Source organism: Staurois parvus, unplaced genomic scaffold (genome assembly GCF_062004578.1).
Source record: "Staurois parvus isolate SC_StPar_1 unplaced genomic scaffold, SC_StPar_1.0 ptg000102l, whole genome shotgun sequence".
NCBI classification, from domain to species: Eukaryota; Metazoa; Chordata; class Amphibia; order Anura; family Ranidae; genus Staurois; species Staurois parvus.
The window spans coordinates 6323138-6350399 of NW_028317898.1; the positions used below are offsets into that span (position 1 = coordinate 6323138).

At 43.3% G+C, this 27262-nt stretch overlaps 1 protein-coding gene across 1 annotated transcript; it reads right to left on the bottom strand.

Moving 5' to 3' along the window:
• LOC149467769 (alpha-1,4-N-acetylglucosaminyltransferase-like) lies at positions 1-27262 on the bottom strand. Its single transcript, XM_089671266.1, has 2 exons — positions 26888-27262; positions 1-588 (listed from the first exon to the last, which is right to left on the bottom strand). Exons 1-2 carry the CDS (start codon positions 27260-27262, stop codon positions 1-3), a joined length of 963 nt encoding a protein of 320 aa, XP_089527392.1.

The following is a 27262-nucleotide window of genomic DNA, read 5'->3' on the forward strand; positions in this document are numbered from 1 at the left end:
CTAGGTATAAATACTTTCATTCCTCTGAAGCGTTGCATATGTAGAAGGGCAATGCTGTTGATAGAGATGTTCCACCAAAGTGTTGCTCCCTGGTATCATAGCTTTACGGTTATGATTCATATAATTCCAAAGGTGCAAAGCATAGGATTCATTGAAAGTTGGCAACTTGGTCCAGACCTCATAGTACTTTCCCCAAGACGGGTAAAAAATGGGATAAAATCTTTGAGGATTCAAAAAGGAAATGTTGCCACACATGATATCCTCTGTATTGTTGAAACGTGGTAAATCACATACCGTTTTCAAAACACGAGTTAAGAGACGAGGCCCTTGATTTCCCCATAAATTGCCATTATAATTCTTAACAAAATTTTCCATGCACGTCCAGGTAAAGTTATGCTGGGGAGGAAATCCAAAAACACCATTGCTGCAATCTTGATGTGATTCACCTGCTAGAAAGTCTGTATGGGGTATAGGCCATATTGAAATGATATCTGAGTCCATATAAATGCCTCCATATTTCCAGATCACTGCTAGTCTGCATCCATCTGCGCTTACATGGATCCAATATTTTTCCAAAGTACTATTAATCTAGACAGAACAGGTGAAAAGAAATGTGAGGATTCAGTCATTATGCTCATTTACAGGTTCTCATTTACACAGATCATGGTATGGGTAGTAGAGTAGTCACATTTCACATTCAACTGGACTTGTTCTGTTATGATGAAGATGTTTCACCGCTCATCCAAGCAACTTCCTCAGTTCAAAGTTCTAAGATCTATAGTTCTAAGCAGGGGAGGACTGACCATTTGGAAACTCGGGCACTGCCCGAGGGCCCGTGGTCAGTAGGGGGCCCCATGAGATGCCCCTGGTACCTTTTTCATAGGCTTTTTTGAGTTTGGGCAAGGACACAGGGGCCCCATGATCCCCTATTGCCCGGGGGCCCCATGAGTTATCAGTCCGCCCCTGGTTCTAAGTTCTGTATGGAACCCAGGAATCTGCTTGGACAAGTGGTGAAACATCTTCATCATAACAGAACAAGTCTAGTTGAATATATCTAACTACATACAGTATAGCAAATCTCATTTACTGAAACAAGGACATGTCCAGATTTCCATAGTTACACAGTTAGCAAGGTTGACAAAAGACACAGGTCCGTCCAGTTCAACCTATATGTGTGTGTGTATTTGACCATGAATTTCCACATCCCTGTATAATGTGTTCACTGAGCAATAGTTTTTTTTTTATTATTTATACTCTCTGCTGCTACCACATACTGTGGAAGGGAGTTTAAATAACCCTTTTTATGACCAAACCACTTCTTATTCAATTTCATTGTGTGGTAGGGTGTCTTCTTCAGAGACCTTAGATTACACAAATTTCTCCCAATACAACAGCCACCATTGAAAGATTTGTATATTCCAATTATATCCCTCATAAGAGCCTTTGTCACATGTATCTGTTCCATGCTCCAGCACTGGGTCTTGCCTCTGTGTGCAGCTGTCAGCTTCCAGCCAGTGACAGTGGGGGCTCCGTCTTACATGACTAGCATGTGGGTTGCTCAGAGCTCGAGCAACACATCCACATGCTAGCATCCATATCCCCTGTGTTTCCTAGTGTATTTTCTAGAGTTTCCCAGTGGCTTCTATTGTGGTCTCCATGACCTCTTGTGTTCTCAGTGTCTACCAGAACCTGAATGTATCTGTAATCTGAGCACTCCCCAGTGTCTTTGGTAATTCTAGCTTCCATCCAGCCTTGTGCACTCCAGCCTATGTCCTTGCCCCTGATCCTGTGATCCTGGTGATCTCAGGCCTGTGTTCTGCTCCTGTGACCCCATGCACTTGTGCCAGCATCCAGTTAACACTCACCACCATGTCTTCCTCTATACTCACTTACCTACTTCTCTGCACCAGTATGTTTCCCTGTGAGTCCCAACCAGCCTCTTGTTATCAGCACCTGTGCACCTCCAGCCTGTGTTTCACATCTGTCTCTCTCTGTAATTCCATGCACTCTAGCTGTCACTCCTGTGTTACCTGCTACCTAGTGCATCCAGTGCGCCAGCACTGCAAGGTTGTGTTCACCTGTTGTCAGTTGCAGTCTGCTTAGGTGAGCCAAAGGACCACAACCTGGGTATCACCTGCAGCTTAACATCACCAATTCTAGGAGCTCTGGTGAAGACCAGGTGGTTCCTTTTCAGGGCTCTCACCATCACTAAGTAAGCAGGCAGACCAAGAGCTTTGTATGTACTCTGTGGCTTTTGCCACCATCTGCCCAGCTTCCGCAACTAGTTCAGGTCAGCCACTCTGCCCCACCCATAGCATGTGGTTTGAATGCTTATATTTATCTGTTACCAAGTGAGTGGGCAATTGACGTTTCTTTGCTTTTTTACATCTAATAAATGGTATGACACTATGGAGGATCTTTCTCTTTTGTCATCATTATGATCCATATGTGAGTTGGCTATATTGCAGTATCTGGAGGGGAGCCTGTGATGTATAAGTGCAACCATTGATGGGGATTTTCTATGGATACCATCCACTGAGGAGATTTTGATCGTGAAGGATCCTGGTGTGATCCCATAGGCGCGTTGGCCCATTGGGTCACGGTAAGGAGTTGAGGGGGCAATCCAGACATTTAAGGATTTATTATCATTGGCTTGAATGCACATTCACCGCATCACCTGCATGGTTTTGAATCATTGGATCACTTTGCTGATTTGCACTTTTTTGGAATTTTATAAATATTTATCTATGTATATTTCACTATACAATATTTTTATTCATATTAGATTGTTTAGTTCTTTATGTGCTTTATGATAGGGTGGAGTTTTTTACATCTGTATTTAATTGTGGTTTTTGTGTTGTTTGAGCATGTATCACTTTATTTAGGAGGTATATCCTCCTTTTTCAGGGATTCACTGTGGCACTATGTGGCACTAGGTTTTTATTATATTTGATTTATTTTAAGCCATCAATCTAAATTAGGGATTTTGGGGTTTTTTGTCTGTTGTTTGTGTTTTTTTTTTTTTTTTCACTATATTGGGTCAATTTGGGACCATTTTGTTTTTCACGTTTTCTGTGTCACGTGTAGGTGTGTCACATTTAGTTGCACAAAAAAGGGGAGTTGTGAAAAGAAATTCACAGAGAAAGTGGCTACATTATGAACAGAGTGTGACAATCAGAAAAATTTCCAAAAATTATGCTTTATTACATATACAAGTTTGACATTTGGGCAATCGCCCTGGTTTACCATCACCTCAGTATGAGACAATACACACAGACCTAAAACCATATAAAATGACACCAAGACCGGTCCAAATACTTGTGCAACAAAGACAGTGACTACTAGAGCCTAAAGTCTTTGTAGCACTGGCTCACAGGTGAACACTTCCCACAGGAGGTGTATGCAAAAATTATACCATAGGTATACCATGTAACATGTTGTAAATATGTAGACATATGCTACTACCAGAATGGTTATATCCCAAGCAGGGAGTGTCAAAACATTACACTATAGATATAAAATATCACATGTATGCAGTGCAGCAAGCACAGTATGCATCAAAAAGAGAAGCATGCCTCTAGGCCTATAAGAGACAAAAAATAAATGTCATATATAAAATGCAGTACACTCCTATGCCGGCACATGTGGTTGGGGCCCATTCATCTGTAATATAAGCGACTGTTTCCTTAGGGCTCTTAAATGAGAATAAGCCCCATTTGTTACCAGGATGGAAGGATAGATGCAAATAGCAGAGCACTGCTTGAAATGGTTTCTTCACCACTATATGTGGACTACACACCACTTTCTGTAAGGAAAACAAGACAAATCCCAATAAATCTTCTGCCTGTTGAGATACACGTGGTATATCCTGTTTCCTATGAAAAGCACCATGATGTCCCCATCCTGTAGTGAAACAAACAATATGTGGAAAGTCACTGGAAGAGCTTTACTCTATATAAGATGTATAGGTTATATCGATCACAGAGGACCATATAACTAGTGTCCTGTAACAGTGCACTCACCACCTGCGCAATGGATAGTAGGAGAGGAAAAGATGTCCTTCATAAGTACTGCCTTACAAGGCCAGAGAGGCCAGGGAACAACCGCTGACATCAGCCGATATACCGCGGGTTCCAGCCTCTTCTCGGCACCTGTGCTGCTTAAGCCTGCCTTGTGGCATGTGAAGATGGCTTCCTCCTTGTAGGTCAGCGTGCGTTCCACCTAGTGCGCATGACCGGAAGTGACGTATCTGACGTATGACGTCAACGCGTTTCGCCGATGGGCGTATCTCACTCAGCTTCGTCAGGACCAATGAGATTCCTGCATTCCAATTTTCTATTTATAGTGGGTTAAGACCCACCCATTTATGCAAAAATTAACTTGCAGTTATTCCCATTGGAAGAAAAAAAGGGGGCTAAATACTTAGCACAGCTGCTGGTCATTATTAAATTCAATTAAAAGAACAAGCGACTGGAAATATCAGAGAGAGGAAAGGCTTGACAATTTCAACAATGCATAGACAAATCAAAAAAACCATAAATGTATATACTAATCAATTGGAAAATTACCATACTTTCACCAAGAGATGGCGATGTTTAGTGAAGGAATTACCAGGCCTATTCATTAAATCAACAGTTCCTAAAAGTACAGTATGAATTACCACAAAGCCACCACAAGATGGCAATGTTAATTAACGAATCTCACTGTGGATTATATTGCCAAAGATACCTAGACTTCAAATACCCATTTAATGGTATCATTATTACTGAGAGGGAAGGGCATAGTTAGCTCAACAGTCGGTCCTTTTACATTTTTTGACCTATATTCAGGTTTATACCATCAGATCATCAATATTTCCCAGATGCCAAAAGGTTTGCCTTCATTCTTTGACATATAATTCACCCATTAGTGAAGACAGAAAAATGCCATAGATCAACTGACGCATGGCAACATAAGGATACATAACTATGTAAATCTATTTATCCAAAAATACTTGGAGATCACATTCCACATTTAACCCCTTTGGGTACATTGTATCAAGTTTATATATCCAATATTTCTCCTTTTTTAGCAGTTCTCTGTCAAAATCACCTCTCCTTTGAGGAAAGTGCAGTGCATAGAAACCTTTCACTTTTGTGCCATCCAATTTACCTCCATGATATTTAGCATAATGTTGAGCAAGATTGCTTTCAGGATCATTTGATCTAATATCTCTAAGATGTTCACCTATTCGTACTTTAAGTTGTCTTTTGGTCTTACCAATATACATCTTTTTACATGGACAGGTCAAAATATATAGCACTCTCACTGTGGAGCAATTTATAAGACTTTGAATTTTATAGTGAGTGTTATTTCCTGAGTCATAAAAGGAATCCGTGCGGTCCACATATTTACAAATTTGACATTTTCCACATTTAAACATCCCCTTAGTACGTGATTTTAACCATGTTGTTTGTTTTAACGGTTGATAGTCAGAATGAATAAGGAGATCACCAAGATTTGGTGCTCTTCTAGCTACCATTTGAGGGCGTTCACCTACAATCTTATTCAATTTGGGACATTGAGTTAAAATCTTCCAATGCTTTTCTAATATTTGTTTTACATCTTGCCATTGGGCTCCAAATTGGGTTATCATTCTGACAGGTTGCTCACTTAATTTAACCTTCTCATCCTTTTTAGGAGATAATAGATCCTTACGGTCAGTTTGATATGCCCGTCTCCGAGCCTTTCTAATTTGAGAGTGAGAATATCCCCTTTCCCTAAATCTTCTATAGAGGTCCTGGGCCTCCATCCTAAAGTCATTAATGTTCGAACAATTTCTCCGACATCTCAAAAACTGTCCCACTGGAATCCCTGAAATCAGTGAACGTGGGTGGTAGCTTCTGGCTTCTAATAGGGTGTTGGCAGCAGTTGGTTTCCTATAAGTTTTTGTGAGGAGTCTTCCGTCTTCAAGTCTAATTTCCAAGTCCAGAAAGGAAATACACCTTTCATCAGATAAATATGTAAGTCCAATGTTAAAGGAGTTTTGATTTAACTCCTCCATGAATAGTTTTAATTCCTCAGATGTTCCTCTCCATACAAGGAACTGTCAGGGATCTCCTCGATCCCCGCCGCGATAGGCCCGGCGCAGGCGCACTGCTCCACCCAGTACACGGGCACTAGGTCCGGGCCGGCCGCGGCGTTCGAGTTCGCGCATGCGCAGTAGAAGCCGCGGCCGCCCGCTGGGCACCAATGGCAGCGCAGGGCGGGATATTTAAAGGTCCCTGAGCTGTCATTTCGTTGCCTTCTGGTCTTACCTGCTTCCTGTGTTCCTGTACCTGTGCCTAGTAAGTTATTGACCCGGATTACTCTTGACCTTGCTGATTTCTCCTGCCCAGACCCTTGCTTGCCTGACCTCTCTTCCTGGATGCCCCTTATTAGATCTGACCTCCTGTTGCTGACCTGGCGTGTGACCCGACGATTCTCTGCCTGCTCCCTTGTACCTTACCGTCCTCTACATTACCGACTCGGCCTGTCTGACTACGCACTTGCTCCGCCATCCATCCATCCCATCGGGGTCACCCGACCTCCTCACATCTGGCTCTCCCTGGTTGGAACCCCTGGCGAACACCACTACCACTGACAGGTGTGCTCAGTAGAGGCGACCTGGTCTCGGGGTACTACAAGTCCATCCCCACCATCAGGGGCCCTGGTGAACAAGTACCCTGGGGCTTAGACTCCGCACTCTGGGCACGCCTGACCAGTGGAGTGCTAGTGGTGCCGCTCGGCGGTCCCTCACAGTACCAGAAGGCCATGACTGAGCCTCGAGGAGGACTCTCCCCGTTCGACAAGGTTTGCAGGCACCTGGCTACCCTGACGCAAGCTGTAAACACATTACAGGACAGATGTCTGCAGATCGAGAATCGGTTTCAGGCCTGCACCATATCTGTTCCTGTTTCACAGGCCCCGGCTCCTGTACCACCGGTCGCAGCAGCCCACGAGCCGGCCCCTGGGCCTCCCACATCACTCCCTATGGCGGAACCCCGAGTACCCTTACCCGAGCGCTTCCATGGGGATCGCACACGTTTTCGGTCATTCCGTGACTCCTGTCTGCTCTATTTTGAACTACAGCCACGGACCTTTTTGACAGAGTCAGTGAAAGTGGGGTTTGTTGTCTCCCTGTTGCAGGATGAACCCCAAGACTGGGCCCACCGACTAAGGGGAAACAATGACCCTCACCTGGTTACGGTCGACAGCTTCTTTAACGCTATGGCCATTCTATATGATGACCCACAACGGGCAGCCTCGGCCGAGGCCACACTATACGCACTCCGACAAGGTCGGCGGGCGGCTGAGGAATACGCCTCTGACTTTAGGCGCTGGATGGGTGACACTCGTTGGAACGAGTTCGCACTTTTGCACCAGTTTCGTATGGGCCTATCAGAGGCTCTGAAAGACGAGCTCGCCCGGGTGGAGGTGCCCGAGACATTAGAGGACTTGATTGCACTCACCATCAAAATTGACCGTAGACTACGGGAGCGCAGATTGGAGAGGTCTGGTCAGGGTCGCGGAAATCTCTGGGGGTCATTTCAGGGATCCAGTCAACATACTAGGCCAAGCATCCAGAACCTGCCGTTTGAAGATGCTCCCGAACCCATGCAGCTAGGCCTGGCTCGGCCTAAACTATCGCCTGAGGAACGCCAGCGCAGACGCTCCCAGAATCTGTGCCTGTACTGCGGCGAAGCTGGTCACATGGTGCGTTCCTGCCCGCAGAAACTGAGTAAGTTCACCTCATCTTCATTATCTGTTGGCAATATGAATCCGTCCCAGTACTTAGTTGTTCCCCTCTCCTTTCAGCTTTCAGAAAGGACCGTGGAGGTGACGGCCATAGTTGATTCGGGGGCATGCAGCTGTTTTGTGGATATCAATTTTGCTCACCAGCAGGGTATTCCCCTCCGCCCAAAGGAGAAGGGGTTTCACATCTTTTTGGCTGATGGTTCCCGGATAAAGTCAGGAGTAGTTAACCAGGAGACCCCTTCCATTGTGACTTCCATTGCCGGTCAGCACCGGGAACTCCTCCGCCTGGATGCTATTGCATCACCCCTTTTCCCAGTCATTCTGGGGCTCCCTTGGTTGCGGGCCCATAACCCCCAAATTGACTGGGAGACTGGGGTTGTCTCGTTCCCTTCCCCATATTGTCGGGAACTGTGTCGAACTTCGGGCCCGGAGGTCCCCCAGGTCCTCCTGTGCTCTGAAGGGGATGACAGCCTAAAACAAGTGATTCCTGCAGCCTACCATAAGTTTCTTGATGTGTTCAGTGAACGGGGAGCAGATGCTCTACCCCCCCCACCGCCCATATGACTGTCCTATTGATCTGTTGCCCGGTTCTGAAATTCCGTTCGGGCGAATTTTTCCCCTTTCTGAGTTAGAATTAGGGGCCCTGAAGGACTATATTGAGGATAGCCTCCGAAAGGGATTCATCCGTCCCTCCACTTCCCCAGCAGGTGCAGGGATCTTCTTTGTAGAAAAGAAGGACAAGACTTTGAGGCCATGCATTGACTATCGGGAGCTGAATAGGGTCACAATTAAAAATCGTTACCCATTACCACTGGTACCTGAATTATTCCAGAGCCTAAAAGCTGCGGTAGTGTTTACCAAGTTGGACTTAAGGGGAGCCTACAATTTGGTTCGCATAAGGGAGGGGGATGAGTGGAAGACGGCCTTCCGCACCCGTTTCGGCCATTTTGAATACCTAGTCATGCCTTTCGGGTTGTGCAATGCGCCAGCCACCTTCCAGCACTTTGTAAACGACATCTTTAGGGACTTCCTGGACATCTTTGTCATCGTCTACTTAGACGACATTTTGATTTTTTCATCCTCCCTGGGGGAGCACAGGGTACATGTAACAAAGGTGTTGGGGCGGTTGCGGCAGCACGGGTTGTACGCTAAAGCAGAGAAATGCTGCTTTGAACAGGCTAGCGTTACATTTCTGGGTCTGATTATCTCCACCACGGGGGTCGCGATGGACCCTCAGAAGGTCTCAGCGATCCTAGATTGGCCTGAACCCACGGACAGGAAAGGTGTCCAACGTTTTATTGGGTTCGCAAGTTTCTACCGGAAGTTCATCAAGAACTTCTCGGGTCTGGTCTCCCCCATCACTCAGTTAACCAAGCTTGGGACGCGATTCAGATGGACGCCCGAGGCACAGGAAGCTTTTGAAGCACTAAAAAGGTTATTTACCTCGGCACCCATTCTGGGTCATCCCGACGCCTCCCTGCCCTACATCTTAGAAGTAGATGCATCTGAAAACACGGTTGGCTCCATCCTTTCCCAGAGGAAGGGCGCCAAGGAATTACTTCACCCAGTAGCATTCTTTTCACGGAAACTTACCCCTGCGGAGAGGAACTATGACATTGGGGATCGCGAGCTACTGGCTATCAAAACCGCCTTAGAAGAATGGAGGTACCTGCTGGAAGGTGCCTCCCATCCCATCCTGATATTCACGGACCACAAGAACCTGGAATATCTGAGGACGGCCAAACGCCTACGCCCACGCCAAGCAAGATGGGCATTGTTTTTCTCGAGGTTCCAGTTCCACATCACATACAGGCCCGGCTCGAAAAACACGAAGCCTGACGCGTTGTCGCGCATGTACGAGGACACCAAGGAGATTCCAGTGCCCGACACTGTTCTTCCTGCAGGAAATTTCTTGGCCCTTTAGACAAACCTTCGCTCCGAGATCCTGAGAGTGTCCACAGCAATGTCCACCCCCGATGGGGCCCCCCTCCAGAACAAGGAGGGACTCCTATGGAGGGAGGACCGGATTGTGGTGCCGGAGGATGCCCGAACCTTAGTCTTGGGACATTGCCACGACCATCCACTGGCAGGACATTTCGGGCCGGTCAAGACCCTGGAACTTCTCCGACGTTCCTTCTGGTGGCCGGACATGGTTAAGGATTGTAAGAACTACGTGGGCTCCTGTGCCATCTGCCAGCGGAACAAGCCTTCAAGAAATAAGGCGTGGGGCCTGCTACGTCCATTGCCCATCCCTGAACGGCCCTGGCAGAAAATCTCCATGGACTTCATTGTTGAGCTTCCACCTTCACTGGACCACACAGCAATTCTCGTGGTCGTGGACCGCTTGTCCAAGATGGCCCATTTCATCCCTTTACGGAAGACTCCATCAGCAGCCGAGACGGCGCAAGTCTTTATTCGAGAGATCGTTAGACTGCATGGGGTTCCCGAAGACATTGTCTCGGACCGAGGGGTGCAGTTTACCTCGCGGTTTTGGAGGGCATTGTGCAAAGCCCTGGATATCAAGCTGTCCCTTTCCTCGGCATTTCACCCTCAGACCAATGGCCAGACCGAAAGGACCAATCAGACCCTGGAGCAATACCTTCGATGCTACACATCATTCTCTCAGGACGACTGGGTGCCACTCCTCCCTTTGGCAGAATTCGCGTACAACAACGCTTGCCATTCAGCAACTGGGCAGTCCCCGTTCTTTGCCAACTATGGGTTTCATCCTGTCTTCCTCCCGGACTTGGTCCCGGAATGCCCGATTCCAGCGACACAGGATGCACTGACCTTCTTCACCTCCAACAATAGGAAACTACAGGAAGCCATCCGTCAAGCCCAAGAAGACTACAAGAGGGCTTTTAATAGGAAGCGAAGAGGGGATCTGGTGTTGCAGCCCGGAGAGAAGGTTTGGCTGGCTACGTCAAACTTGAGGATGCTCTGCCCGTCAAAGAAATTGGGACCTAAATTTATAGGCCCATTTTGCATCAAACGGATGGTCAATGAGGTGGCCTATGAACTTGTTCTCCCCGAGACACTCAAGATCCACCCTGTCTTCCACGTGTCCCTGTTGAAACCAGTAGTCCCTGATGCCTTCCCAGAACGGGAATCCAGGCCCCCGGAGGCCGTAACGGTTGAAGAGGAAGAAGAATTCGAGGTGGAGACAATCTTAAAGTGCCGACGAAGGGGGGGCCAGACCCAATTTCTCATCAAGTGGAAGGGCTACGGCCCTGAGGACAATTCGTGGGAACCAGCCCATAATGTCCATGCACCTAGGCTTGTCCGGGGGTTTCTTTGTGATCACCCGTGGTGGAGAGATCGGGTGGGCATCCGGAGGTTGCCCGTGGGGGGGGCAATGTCAGGGATCTCCTCGATCCCCGCCGCGATGGGCCCGGCGCAGGCGCACTGCTCCACCCAGTACACGGGCACTAGGTCCGGGCCGGCCGCGGCGTTCGAGTACGCGCATGCGCAGTAGAAGCCGCGGCCGCCCGCTGGGCACCAATGGCAGCGCAGGGCGGGATATTTAAAGGTCCCTGAGCTGTCATTTCGTTGCCTTCTGGTCTTACCTGCTTCCTGTGTTCCTGTACCTGTGCCTAGTAAGTTATTGACCCGGATTACTCTTGACCTTGCTGATTTCTCCTGCCCAGACCCTTGCTTGCCTGACCTCTCTTCCTGGATGCCCCTTATTAGATCTGACCTCCTGTTGCTGACCTGGCGTGTGACCCGACGATTCTCTGCCTGCTCCCTTGTACCTTACCGTCCTCTACATTACCGACTCGGCCTGTCTGACTACGCACTTGCTCCGCCATCCATCCATCCATCCCATCGGGGTCACCCGACCTCCTCACATCTGGCTCTCCCTGGTTGGAACCCCTGGCGAACACCACTACCACTGACAGGTGTGCTCAGTAGAGGCGACCTGGTCTCGGGGTACTACAAGTCCATCCCCACCATCAGGGGCCCTGGTGAACAAGTACCCTGGGGCTTAGACTCCGCACTCTGGGCACGCCTGACCAGTGGAGTGCTAGTGGTGCCACTCGGCGGTCCCTCACAGGAACACATCATCTATATATCTTAACCAAATCTGGACATTGACAAGAAACCTTGATGATCTGAAGACAACCTGCTCCTCCCAGAAACCCAAATGTAGACATGCGTAGGCCGGGGCCCACGGTGCTCCCATACTAGTACCTTTAGTCTGTTGATAAAAGGTATTATTAAATTGAAAAAAGTTATGTCGTAATGCAAAGTCCAACAACTCACTAATAAATTCATTCTGTCCTCCTAAAGTAGGGTATGTTTTATCAAGGAAGTAAGAAGCCGATCTCACACCACATTCATGTGGGATAGAAGTGTAAAGTGATTCCACATCTATTCCCACTAGAATGGAATTTTCATTAATAATCATATTTTCAATCTTGACCAACACATCTTTAGTATCTCTTACATAAGAGGGGAGATTAGGGACCATATCTTTGAGAAACAGATCTATATATTTCCCTGTTTTATCTAGGGGACCATTAATGGCAGAGACAATCGGTCTACCCGGAGGATTTTCTTGATTTTTATGTATTTTAGGGATAATATAAAAGGTAGGATAGTTAAATTCTTCAGTTCCCAGATATTCATACTCTTTTTTGGTTAACAGACCCACTTCTTTTCCCAATGTTAAGATGGAATTTAATTTTTTTGCCACCACATGAAAAGGATTAGTGGCTACTTTCCTATATGTAGATGGATCACTTAATAGGCGCTTCACCTCTTTAACGTAGTTTTGTTCATTTAAAATAACTACATTACCCCCTTTGTCACTTCTCTTAATTACAATATTCTTAGTCTCTTTTAATTCTTTGAGGGCTTTTCTTTCTTTTTTTGTAAGATTATCACCAATTGGCATTTTCCACTCAAGATTTTTAAGATCATCAGCAACAAAATCTAGAAATGTCGAAATCCTCATGTTGGAACGTATTTTCGGCATTTTTGTTGATCTAATATTCAGATCAACTTTTCTAATCACATTGCTGTGATTATCCAGATCTATTTCGTTCTCATCACCATCCTCACTTTCCTCCATGAGAGATATCAACACATTGAGCATCTTGCGATCCTCCATGGATGAGTCAGAGGCCATATCCTCCAAAATAGTGGGATTACCATGTATCATTCTCAAGAAAACTTTTCTTAAAAATAAATTGACATCTTTAAATACCTCGAACTCATCCATGGGGGTCACTGGTGAAAAGGACATACCCTTATTTAGTAAAGAGACATGTTCCCTTTTGAGTGGAAAATTAGCCAAATTGATTACCTTTTTATCATGAATACTTCCATCTACTACCTCCTCTGACTTCTTGTTCTGCCCTTGTCTTCCTGATGTTTGTTTTTTAAGGATTCCTCTACTTTCTTTTTGGATCCTCTTCCCATCTGTAATTGATTGGTGCGAGGAGGTTCTCCATCTTGTTGGTCTAAAAAAGAAACAGATTTCCCTAGATTTTCAGACTCAATTGGTCCTGACGAAGCTGAGTGAGATACGCCCATCGGCGAAACGCGTTGACGTCATACGTCAGATACGTCACTTCCGGTCATGCGCACTAGGTGGAACGCACGCTGACCTACAAGGAGGAAGCCATCTTCACATGCCACGAGGCAGGCTTAAGCAGCACAGGCGCCGAGAAGAGGCTGGAACCCGCGGTATATCGGCTGATGTCAGCGGTTGTTCCCTGGCCTCTCTGGCCTTGTAAGGCAGTACCTATGAAGGACATCTTTTCCTCTCCTACTATCCATTGCGCAGGTGGTGAGTCGACTGTTACAGGACAGTAGTTATATGGTCCTCTGTGATCGATATAACCTATACATCTTATATAGAGTAAAGCTCTTCCAGTGACTTTCCACATATTGTTTGTTTCACTACAGGATGGGGACATCATGGTGCTTTTCATAGGAAACAGGATATACCACGTGTATCTCAACAGGCAGAAGATTTATTGGGATTTGTCTTGTTTTCCTTACAGAAAGTGGTGTGTAGTCCACATATAGTGGTGAAGAAACCATTTCAAGCAGTGCTCTGCTATTTGCATCTATCCTTCCATCCTGGTAACAAATGGGGCTTATTCTCATTTAAGAGCCCTAAGGAAACAGTCGCTTATATTACAGATGAATGGGCCCCAACCACATGTGCCGGCATAGGAGTGTACTGCATTTTATATATGACATTTATTTTTTGTCTCTTATAGGCCTAGAGGCATGCTTCTCTTTTTGACGCATACTGTGCTTGCTGCACTGCATACATGTGATATTTTATATCTATAGTGTAATGTTTTGACACTCCCTGCTTGGGATATAACCATTCTGGTAGTAGCATATGTCTACATGTTTACAACATGTTACATGGTATACCTATGGTATAATTTTTGCATACACCTCCTGTGGGAAGTGTTCACCTGTGAGCCAGTGCTACAAAGACTTTAGGCTCTAGTAGTCACTGTCTTTGTTGCACAAGTATTTGGACCGGTCTTGGTGTCATTTTATATGGTTTTAGGTCTGTGTGTATTGTCTCATACTGAGGTGATGGTAAACCAGGGCGATTGCCCAAATGTCAAACTTGTATATGTAATAAAGCATAATTTTTGGAAATTTTTCTGATTGTCACACTCTGTTCATAATGTAGCCACTTTCTCTGTGAATTTCTTTTCACAACTCCCCCTTTTTGTGCATGTCTTTTTTGGCTACTGAATGGAGGCCATCTACTGGGTGATATGGTAATTTATTATACAACCTCTAAATAACTATCTTTAACTAATGTGTCACATTTAGTTCCCTAGAGGATCAGATCACTTTGAATTTATCACAATATATATTTATGTAATTACAATATGACTATGGTTTATATATTTTTTGATTTTACATTATGCAACAGAGCTACACCAATATATTTATTTATTTATCTTTGCATTGCATGCTCTTGTTGAGTATGTGGTGTATAAGGACCCATCCAGGATCCATTCTCACTTCCCACTTTCCCCTTTAATGGGTGTCTTGCATTCAAAAGATGTATTTTTAGCTCTCAAGTGTATTACTTTACATTTTTCAACATTAAGCCTCAGTTGCCATATAGCTGTCCAACCCTCTATTTTATCAAGGTCTTCTTGTAAACTTAGATAGATTAAACTATTTATTTCAATCACTATATTGTCTATAGACAAGCTAAACAGAATTGATCCCAGGAAAGAGCCCTGGAATGCCACTTACAACCTCAAACCATTCAGAAAATATCAAAACAAAAAAACTGTGCTTAATGTAAAAAAGGATAAATAAATAATTGTACAGCTGCACTCAAATATAAATGTATGATAAATCCAGAAATAAAAATTGCTGCGCTGTACCTTTAAGTCTATATAATGAAATCAATGCGTATATAAAATATGACTAATAAACCAATTGTGGAAAAAAAATAAGGTCCACCAAAATTTATATCTAATGAAGTGACATTTGAAATCCCCTTGTGAATTCCACCGCCTCTTCCAAAAATCATCCTCTTACCAAAAAGAAAGACCCTAAAATTGTAGGAAATCTTAAAATGCTCTTAGATGCCTGGGGACCTTTGCAGCAATCCAGCACAGAGATTAAGAACCACAGGGTACACCAGTAAGGATCAGCTATAAGCAGCACTGCCTCTCAGCATGTATCAGGATTTCAGTGAGAAAAAAAGTGACAAAAGCTTCATAGTGTAAAATCCCCTGATTCTTTTAATAATTTAAGAAAAACATTCTCAAGGGGCCAGCTGATGTCTCCTACGACAAAACATGTTGGGGCAGAGCCTATTTTGACATCATCATGCCGTCGGAAGGAACAGTGGCTGAGTTGTTTTCTGTCTCTTACATATTTGTAAATGTGAGTACCTTTCTCTCAAATGAGAAAGTACTTTTTTGAGTTAAGAATACATACTTGTATAGTTTAGTGTCACTTTATAGGATGTTTATTGTTAGAGCTTAAAGTGGTATTAAACACAAAAGTAAACATTTATTATATTGCAGCTTACCAATTGTTAGATGTGGTGGCTCGTGGTAGTTTCGTTGATGAAAATATTTTCGTCATAATTTTTGTTGACGGCATTCACTGAAAAGTGAATTGTTTGCAATTAACAAAAACTATGAAAATCAATTTCAAGTGTCATCAACGAATGAACACGGAACAAAAATGTAAGGGAGGGATGTTTACCCACATGAATTCGCTTTAAACTGCTTTTTTTGTGAACAGTAAGCTGATTTTGGTTCTAGAACTTATTATTACCCTTGAGTATATTTGTGTGCTATGATGTGCCTGTACTTATAGCTGTAGACATTTTTTGTTGTGTTTAGTTACTTGAACTGTTAAAGTTCATGTAATATGTATCAAGGCATTACAGGCAATTGAGATTACATTATTTTTTATTGTTGTAAATTTGTATTAAGGGCCAAAAGCCTATTTTTCACAACAATGTTACAACAACACTTTTGGTGTTAACGTTGCACTGAAAGAAATCCACAATCAATATAAAAGAGAACAGAAACAAAAGAAATATGAACATAATTAGACAGCATGGTAAACTGTACATTACAAAAACACAAGACAACCTAAACCTGCACATTGTTGGGTTACAATAATTGTCAGAGGCTTGAAAAGTAAAAAGGAATCTGAGCTATATAAGGGGTGGGGGAGAGGGGGTGAGGAAGAAATTCTACTAAAGAGAGAGAGTGACCGCATGGTTCCCAAACAAATCAAAAATTACCTGAGTAGTCACCCACTCGAGCTGTAATATATTCCATTTCTCTGATTTCAGAGATCACTCTTAAAAGATGATTTAATGGGGGGACATCGACTGATTTCCAGAATTGTGGTATCACCCGTCTAGCAGCCGTCAGAATATGTATTTCCAACTTCTTAGATTGCTTAGAAATAACCCTAAAGGGTAGCCCCAAAAGATAGTGTAGTGGGTCTAGGGGAAGGATAACATTGAGTACTTGCTACAAAACTATTTTAACCGTAGTCCAATAACCCACAATCTGTGGACAGAACCAAAAGATGTGTGTGATAAGGTGCCTACTCCTCCCATGCACCTCCTGCATTTGTCAGACAGATTTGGGTTGATTGCGTGAAGCGCTACAGGGGTCTTGTACCAATGCATCAATATTTTATATACATTTTCTTTATACACAGCACAACGAGAGGTTTTAGTAACAGAGTCTCAAATCATCTGCCAACATTTCAGAGAGATTGAGCATATAAATTCCTCTTCCCATCTCCTCATGTAACGGTGGGGGTTATCAATAAGAGGACCGCTATTGAGGAGTAGCTTATGCAAAGAGGTGATAAGATGTTGTTGGGAGGGGCCTTTAGCCGCTATCCTCTCAAAATCTGTAGGGCGGGCTAGAGTTACAGATGAATTCAAGGTATGGAAATAATGATGGAACTGCAAATAGGTATATCTGGCTGATGCCGGTAACGTGGATTTCCAGCCCTATGCTCCTAAAATGATGGAATCTTGCATGTAACAGGATTGGTCAGATGACAGAGTTGAAATATCCCGCTAATTGCCCAAGAGGTCATATGTGGGTAAGATAGACTATCTGGGAGCTCTGGATTGTACAAAACATTCAACAATGGAAAGTATATGGATAATAACTGCTGGGATTTCACACAGGCCGACCATATTTTGAGGGTGAATTTCATAGATTCAAGCATAGGTGGGAAGGGGATGGGGTAGTGCTCAATGAAAAGGGCGTAGCAATGAACATGTGTGAATTGGATAAATATATCCTAATTCAATCTCCGTCCATCTGTTCTGGGGTTTTTGGGTGAACCATGACAGCGTTGGTCTCAAGTGAGTGGCTAAATAGTATTTGGTAATATCCAGAGCCCCTAAGCCGCTTTGTGCAACAGTAGTTCCTTAACAACTGCACATAGCTCCTTCATAGTAATGGGTGCATTTAGGATTAATCTATCTTCCCTTTCAAGTTTAGGGAGATGAAAGGCTGAAAAAAAAGCATTGAAAGAATCTCTATGGGAAGTGGGATGTACGTCTGGCGATAAGCAGTTATAAAGCTTATGATAGAAGTCTCCGAACACTTGGGCTATCTGTTGGGGGCAATACATAGGGGTGCCATCCATTTGAAACAAAAAATCAGGAGCGTGAGTAGTCCAATGTGTTTTCAATTTATTAACCAGCATCCTATGAGGTTTATTAGTGTATTGGTAAAACGTTTCTTTGCTATAGAACTGTCCTCAAGGGACTTAAGTTGATCTTTAAGTTGTACCACTAAGCAAAGTTTAGGTAAAGAGGGTGAATCGATGAGTTTTTTTTCCGCTTGATATAATTGGTTCATAAGGTCAGTTTTCTGATGAAGCAGGGATTTCTTAAGACATGAGCTTTCCATTATAAAATGGCTTCCCACAAAGTTGAACATGCTGACACAGATTCAGTATTGAGTTTGAAAAACTCACGCAATGCTTTTGAAATAGAAGTGTTGACTCCTGTTTGACATAGAAGTGTGTCATTCAAGCGCCAATGGCATGTGCGTGAATTTAATCGATCTACCAACAGATCTAGAGCCAAAAAAGAGTGATCAGACCAGGAGCTGGGGACAATATCAGAGCCTACTGTCTGTTTAAGTAGGTGGGCTGAAAGCAAAAAGTAATCTAGTCTGGTGTAGATGTGGTGCACAGGGGAAAAGAATGAATACTGTTTAGCATTCGAGTGTTGTATTCTCCAAATATCAAACAGCTTATGTCCTCTGATCCATTGATGAAAAAGAGGTGGATTGTTTTAAAACTTGTTTTGAGGGCAGTTGGCCCCCGAAGAGATCTCCTATCTCGGGCAGCTGATATAGATAAATTAAAGTTTCCTCCAATAATCGTGAAAGGGTGTGAAGATGCCAAACGTGGGGAGATAGTATCTCTAAAGAACACCAATGGATTAGTATTAGGAGCGTAAACATTAATAAGTGAAATATAGACATCACCATATTGACACTGAAGTAGTATAAATCTGCACTGGGTGTCTAGTACAGAGGACAACACCCGGACAGGGCAACCTTTTCTGATAAGAATAGCAACACCTGCTTTACCTGTGCCATCCATGGCGGAGTATGCTACAGGAAAATATTTGAGGGCCTTAAACACTTAAAATTACATGAGTAAAGTCGTAAAGACATGTTGGCGTATTCTGAATATGGGGCAGTTGTATGCAGGGCAGTATGACAAATAAACCATGCTGTTCCAACAAAGAATAACACAAAAAACATTGACTAAGAAAGACGCATCCAGTGCCTCGCAAAATTACTAGCAGACACAAAGTAAACAAATCTAAAAAAAGAGAGAAATTGCAGACATAGTAAGATACCAAAACATGGAGGAGCCCTGAGCAGCCAAGGCCGCCCAGGCATCTACAGCAATAGCTGTAGATGTTTGGGGACAACATGGGAAGGGTGAAAACTAAACAGTAACTTCACTCCTCTCTTCCAAATTAAACAGCAAATAACAGCACAACATCTGAGAAGATCCCGATAGGGTATCAGAGGTATCCTGAAGAGGATATCCAAATTGATGGGCAAAGCATGTCTGTAGACATTGAGTCTTAAATATCAACAGCTGCACTTTGCATGATGTCATCAGGCAACAGAAGAAAACCAGGCAGCGGGCGGAATTGGGAGGCGTGTCTTGTTTCTGGATCTTGCCTGGGTCCACATCTTGTTAGGAGTGTTGACCGCTCTTGGCTTGGGTAGAGGTAGTGCAAAGGCTTCATCTGGGAGAGGGGGTAAGCCTAGGTTACGCAGAAACGCCTCTACTTCTTGAAGATTTCTGATTGTGTGTTGAGTGCCATCAGAGTAAGCGGATGAAGTGTACATCTCAGTGTGATAGGAGACAAATCACTATAGACTTGAATTTTTTTCCCCTCTAAAGTCAACCAAGGTAGTGTTGCATGTAGGGTTCATCAGAGATTCCTTACAATCATAGTACTGAAACCGGGCAATGAAGTCTCTTGGCCTCGCACCCAATAGAGGTTTCGGGGCAAGAGAGTGGTGGGCCCTATCCATTCGGCAATCTATGTCCGGAACCGCCGGGGCCAATGCGCCAAACAGACTCTGCAGATAATCTTGCAGATTTGTGTCTCCTCTTGATTCAGGAACACCTCGTATACAAAGATTTTGTCTCTGCTCCCTATTCTTCAGATCTTCCTGCAGGGATTGTAGCTGGGACATCTGTTGCTTCAAAGTATGATTGTCTTCCTCCAGTACATGAACATAATGCACCAAATCATCAAATTTGGTTTCTAGGTGGTCTGTACGTTCTTCCACCAAAGCTATCTCCCCTCTGAGTTCCTGTGCTACTTTCCCCACTGCCTCAGAAATATGGGATAAATTCTGCAGAAGACTATTTAACTTATCATCCAGAATGTCTGCTGTGAGATAGGGGATAGGAGAAGGGGGAGATAGAGCAGTGGGGTGACTTACCTCTGCCTCACGACCTGTCGGATCATCAGCTTCCGCTGCTGGGATTGTGTGATCACTCGGGGCCGGGGATGCGGCTTGCGACACATATGCTTGGCGGGAGATGGAGGGTATTTCTGATGCCAGAATTTACTCATGGGGATCTGCAAGTGGTACTGAGTCCGATACCTGTTCTCTGCTTTAAGTAGCTGATGTTAGCTCCGGAGGAGCTGTAAGAGAGAGCGGTAAAGCTGAGCAAGGTCAATGTGTGACCGCCATCTTCAGCCTTCGCGCATGCGGCCTTCACATTTTTTTTATATATATATTTTAAAATTATTCTTCTGAAAAGTCAAAAAAGCAATATTCTTGTAACCAAACTTGGTTCTATTTATAAAGACATTATATATTACAATTGCTAAATCTGTGTCTGTAGTGCATATACAAAAACTTTACTTACATAAATAATACCATTTTATTAGATTTTTATTCCAGGGGTATATAATGAATTTGCTTCAATAATGCATTACAATTTAACTTAACCTACTAGATTTTAGTCCACTAAAATGTAACAGAGATTTTAGTCAACAAAATTGTACTGGAGATTTTAGACGACTAAAGCATGACTAAAACTAAAACAATTCAGATGACTAAAATACAACTAAAACTAAAATGGCATTTTAGTCAAAAGACTATGACTAAAACTAAATCGAAATTTGACGTCAAAATTAACACTAGTAGTGGCTGCATTAGTTTTTGTTTTTAGGCTTGCTTTCTTTCTTTTATTTTCACCTGGTGATTCAGCCAGAAAGTATTTTGTTTCTCAAAAGAACAAAAGATGAGCCAAACCATTTAGCACTGACAGGGGTGCTTACAATGATCCACTTTTATTATTTAAAGCTGAACTCTGAGATCTAGCTAATATTGCAAATGCATGTCCCTCTCCATAATCTGTTACATTGCTGACAACTTCATATTTAAAAATTTCAGTCCCAGTGATGTCATGCAATTCTTGGAAAATAATGCCCCTTCCTGGGAGGACTTTATCTCTTGTTGCACATCATATCCAAGTGGGGAAAGAAAACTAAGTTTCCCATTATGCAAAGGGAAATGCAAGAAGTCACACACAGAATGTGCACTGAACTTAAAGTGTTACTAAACCAAGGACCTGCATTCACTATATCTGGTCTCCCACAGTACACAGAACATGGAAGTGCAATTATTTTAGTAAATATAAACTGCTAAATACCTTTTCTCATCAGCAGTTAGAGCAGTCTTGTGACTTCTATCAGTGTCCAGCTGAGCACTAGCTAAAGCTTGTAGGAGGAGTTTTCTTTCTGCTCTAGGAGGATAGAATTTCCCTGACCTCTGTCTGGACCCTCCCAAGGGAAAAAAACCTCTCTAGCAATATACACCAAATTGAGAATGTGCATGCCTATGGTTCAGTCTGGAGATAAGTGGTGTTTGCTTTAAAAAGGGGAGGGACAGAGAAGACAGGATCAAACAGCCTTTTTACACAATGCAGAGGATTAACCCCTTAGGTTTCACAGTGAGTATAACAAGCATCCTCTACTGCATATAACACTTAAAAGGAGGAGTGGAGGACGGAGATGGTGCCGAGGACTCTATCTTGGATATGTCAACATAGCCACAGAATAGTGGCTGCCGGTCTTACAATGCGAATGTAATAGAGAATGAAGTCCTAATTCAAATAATGCACAATGGATTTCTTCAAGAGGACACTGTGAGGAAAGCAACACGCAGCATATTGTATTAGTCTATGTTCACACCTAAGCATTTTCCACAGCTTTTTGCATTTTGCAGAAATGCACTACAATCCATTTAACATGATTTCCTATGGGGCAGGTTCACATCTCCGTGTTTTTACCTGGTGCGTTTTTTGGAAAGGGTCAGGGACTTTTTGCGTTTTTGCTGCATTTTTTGTGCTTTTGTGTTTTAATCTGCTCTGCAATGAGAGAAAAAAAACAGCATTAAAAACGTGGCAAAAACGCATGTGCAAAACTGCAAACAATGCAAAATGCACTGCAGAAATGGATCAAATGCAAACTGCATAAATGTGAACCTAGCCTTAAGGTTTGACCCCCCCCCCCTCCACAGACACGCACACATGCGCACACATACACACTGCCAGCTTATAAACTTTCTCTCTGAAGTTCTGCTTTAATGTAAAACTTTTATCCCAAAAGGTATCTGTTTCTGTAGCTGCTTATAAAGTGTGAGCTGGACCTTAGTGTATTTAAATCTACTAGTACATCTAACACTCCCCTCCTGCCAGACTGACAATGCTGCTGTCCAAAGGTACCCCCTATGCTCCTTCATCCAGAGTAGGGCACTCTAATACAGGAGGTGTATTACTGGCCAGATCATCAGGTAGAAACAGAGAGGGAAAAAGTCTAAAAAAGACAGACATCACATCTATTGATTAATAAGCTGAAATATATTATATTGTTGGTTTGGGGTTTAATACCGACTCCAGCAAAGGCAGCAACACAAGCACAATTTTTAATCTAGTGGGAAAAGGATTAAATCTATTGTAACATTCTTTGTTTTTCTATTCTGGTGATCCCAGATCACTCATCCACTGGATCACAGCGGTGGTACTATGACATAACTTGAAGTAAAATCTCTCTAGCAGAATTACAAACAGCAATAAAATACTTGTAGAAATATTGCCTGGTGCTGAGTTTTAACAATGGCCTACTACATAACTGGTAATATATCAAGATGATGCAGACCATTGTTTAAAAAAATTCATATATGTCACATATATTTCACAAAATATGTAATATATTAGAGTCGACTACAAAAACTAAACCAGGTGCGAAACAGTGACATTTCCAGAACAAGAAAGTCCCTTTGGGATTCAAAAAGTGTGTAAGAAAGAAAAGGGTCTGGGACAAAGGAGGTTACTTAAAGACCCCCAAGAACAGAGTACTTGCTGTAAGTCTGAATGGGCTAACACAACAATAGTGCGCACTTTTTTACAGATACATTATCTATCCTTTCCCTAGTGTGTTTCCTAATTATGTATGTGTATTTTGCTGTTATTTGACTTTAACTTCACCAAAGCCATCCCAGTCATCCTTACCAATCACTATAATGTCATGCAGAAGTTAAAGCGGAACCAACCCCACTGATTCACCGGTTTCAAAAAACAGTTACATTCCTGGCATGCTGGGAATGCTAACTGTCACAGTTGCTTGTGTTCTCAATCAAACTGTAAAACCATCAAATTGCTGGTGTCATAACTGATCACATGTGCAGCCTCATTGCAGGTAAAGATCAAACAGAAGCTAAGATGGCAGCTTTTAAGGTCTCTTTCAGATGGGATGGATCCGCCAGCAGATTCTTTTGCTCAGCAAGGGATCTCTCTGCTGATCCCCGCTGAGCAAGCGGATGACAGGTATGTGTCTGCTCTGCTGCTGCAGAGCGGACACAGACACAGTCTGCTTTTTCCTATGGGATGGCAACGGACCACAAGTCCCTTTCCACCCAACTGTCATCTGATCCAATCCGCTGGCATACAAGATCGGATTGGATGCCAGCGGGTGTCAACCGGTCCATAGAGGTTTATGGATGGTCCAATCTGGTCCTCCTGAAAAACAGACAGGTGGACCCGATCAGACCATCAGTGTGAAAGGATCCTTTAGCTGAAAAGGATAGAAGGGCTTAGTTCCGCTTTAACTGGAGTACATTCTTGGTAAAAATGCACCTCAATGAAGCAGCTGTTGAATGGGAGTCACCTAACTGAAAGTGTTAAAATGCTGACGCAAAAATGTTGGAGCACCATTGTATGATACTTATAGATGGTGCTGCAGTCCCTCACCTTTGTTTGGGATAGGTTGTTCTAATCTGACCAGAATTTTGAAATGACCTGTATTTTGAGCTACATTTTCTTTATGTCTAAAATATGTACCTTACTGTCCTCAAAAGAGTGTGCCTTGTCCTGTACGTAGGTAGACCAATCAATAACTAAGGGGTTGATTTACTAAAGGCAAATAGGCTGTTTGCTTTGCAAAGGAAGTTGCTCTGCGAGGGAAGTATCCCCATAGCTTTGTGAAAGTGGTGAAATTTCATTTTTCAGTGAATACCCAATCATAAGCAAGGAACATAAAAAATATAATTTTTGATTGCACATGATAGAATGATGTAAGTCAGCAGAGCTTCATTTCATTCACTAAGTTCTAGGGGAAATTCCCTTGTAAAGTGAGAAGTCTATTTGCCTTTAGTAAACAAACTCCCAAACCTACAGGTGCTACATAAAAACTACACCAAACTATCCTAGATATAGTATAAACAATAAAAACATTTATTCAAACCGCCAACAAATTATTTATTACATGTACTTATTTAGTGCCTTCAATTTACGCAGCACTTTACATATACTGTACATTCATTGGCCTCAAGGAGCTTACAATATAATGTAATATCCCTATTTCACATTCATACATACACATACTAGGGCCAATTTGGACAGGAGCCAATTAACCTACCAGCATGTCTTTGGAGTGTGGAAGGAAACCGGAGTACCTGGAGGAAACCCACACAGCCAGAACATGCAAACTCTAGGCAGATAGTGCTTGCCATTGTGCTAAGTATAAGCATTTCTAGCCAGCTTTTGAAACATGCATCCAATGCAACATCAATATTGTATATAAAAAAAATAAATGACATATGAGGCAAATTAAAACCTCCCTGTTAAGTGCACTTTGTATAATTGTATGTATGTTAGTTAAGCTGGCCATACACTGTTCAAATTTCGGCTAGTTCCTTGGGCCAGCTGTCTAAATACAAAGGCAGCAGTGGAAGATTTGTATACCATTCTGTAAAGTGTGGATAAAGGAAAAAAATCTATACGTGTATGGCCAGCTTTGGTTAAGAGGGGGCTAAATCTGGCCAAGAATCCCCTGAAACAGAGGTCTAGCAGGATGGAACTAATACAACCATAGCTTATACACCATTGTAATTTACCCTTATTTGACTTGGCTAGGTAATCACAATAATAAGGACCCTTCTTGGATAACAGATTTTCTCTTCCATCTTGTTGTGTCTACATGACAGGAAATAAAGGAAGTGTTTTGCAGTGGAACACAGATTAAATAAAAACCCAATTTAACTATTCTCTACTATATCCAAAACTAAAAAGCAAGAACATTTTGATGTTAGATATACTTTAAAGGACAACTTTGATGGAGTTGGAGTGAAAATTTTGTGTGGAAAATTATTTATCAGCAGCACACTGAAGGGCCACGTGCCCACCCTCATCTAAATCTGACGTTTGTAAGCCATAGAGCCCTTACTGGCTAAGTATGCTGTCCCTCCTTCTCCCAGTCTGTGGGCTGCTACATATCAGATTACAGGAAACTAATTGCAAATTTATATACTTTTATCAGTTCTTTGTCTAAATTACTGATGGGCCAAACACCCCCGCTCAGTTCTCGGTCGAACATTCAAACCTAACGAAGGTTCAACCCTGAACTTCGAACAGGGACAATTCACTAAGCAGTATCTCACTGTATCTCAGTAAGCAGTAAGATACCGCACAGCTACTAAAATATTGTATGAGTTTTATTGTTAAGTCATGTGGTATTTTAGTAATGAAAACATTCTTTAATGTTTCAGCTGTCAGCTGCCATTAAAAAATTGCATGGGGTCCCCCCAAAATCCATACCAGATCCTTATCTGAGCATGCAGCTTGGCAGTTCAGGAAAGGTGGGGGGGGGTGAGCGAGCTCTGCCCCCCTTCTGAACCATACCAGGTCTCATGCCCTCAACATGGGGGGCTCCCCCCCAAAGCACCTTGTCGCCATGTTGATGGGCTGATGAGACAAGGGCCTCTTCCCCATAATTGTGACCAATGGTTACGGGGGTCTGCAGGCTGGGGGCTGAAGGAAATCTGGAAGCTCCCTTTAACAAGCCCCTTAATCCCGCCCCCACCCCATGTGAATGAGTATGGGGTACATGGTACCACTAATTCACAAAAAAAGTGTGGTGTAAAAAAATTACAGAAGACAGTGTTTGATAAGTCATTTATTAAAAACAAATATCAAAAAATGTCACCCAAAGTAGATCTAATGTCAATCACGATGCTCGCTGCCACCACTGACCCCCCCCCCCCCAAAAAAAGAAAACTCTCTGCTCTAGACACTGGCTCCAGCCGTCTGACAGCTGCACCAGCCTGACAGTTCTTAAATACTGTGATGATTTCACAAGGGGGCCCCATTGTGATGTCATCATGCACTGTGATTGGCCAAAGCATTGCATCTGACCTGTGGTCAGGTGCATTTCTTTGGCAAATCACAATGCACTGTCAGGGTGCAGTACGTTGTGGGGCGTGGTGGGCAAACGCCCTTACTGTTTGTGTGTTCGCCAACCACGTGAATGGTCGATGTTTGAGTCGAACTTACATTTGACTCAAAGATCAAGCCTAACCTAGTCAAAATAAATGCAATTTTTAATTGATACATAAGTGAACTGTTCTTTTTCTACCTGCCTGAGATTCAGCTTTAAATGGGGTTGTGATTCTTGACTGGCACAACTGAGACTGAATGGAAGCTGTTCTGGAATACAATTGTAATGACATTGAGCTCCCATTTTGTATTTTAGTCCTCAAAGTCTTCTAAATCTTACCTTCTCATACCAGTTGAAAAGAGGCGTATTGTTGAAAATATCTTCCATTATCAGAGGAAAGATGTAAATATTGTCCAGAGATGAAAGGGTTGGGTAATGACTGAGAACATTCTCCTGATCTTCTGCATTTGTATGGTTTAATCCCTTCATGAAAAGAACCACTGATCTGTGTGGGTAGACTTGAGCTGCTGACTCGATTGCACATAAGACCAAGGAAGGGAGTTGTATCCTTTCACTGGTCTCCAGAAATACGATGCTGTTTCCACCACTCAGGATCTCTTCTGCTGTGACTTTCGAATGTTTAGTTGTCCCCGCAGTTGTGGCGCCATCTGACTGGTTTACAGATACAATTGTATTTGCAGTGTCATGTCCCAT

Excerpts from the sequence above, each read along its gene's own strand:
- LOC149467769 (XM_089671266.1), bottom strand. The coding sequence starts at position 27,262 with ATGGGACATGACACTGCAAATACAATTGTATCTGTAAACCAGTCAGAT. Across the intron at positions 589-26,887 it reads TTTTCAACTGGTATGAGAAG|ATTAATAGTACTTTGGAAAA; the intron begins GTAAGATTTAGA and ends TGTTCTGTCTAG.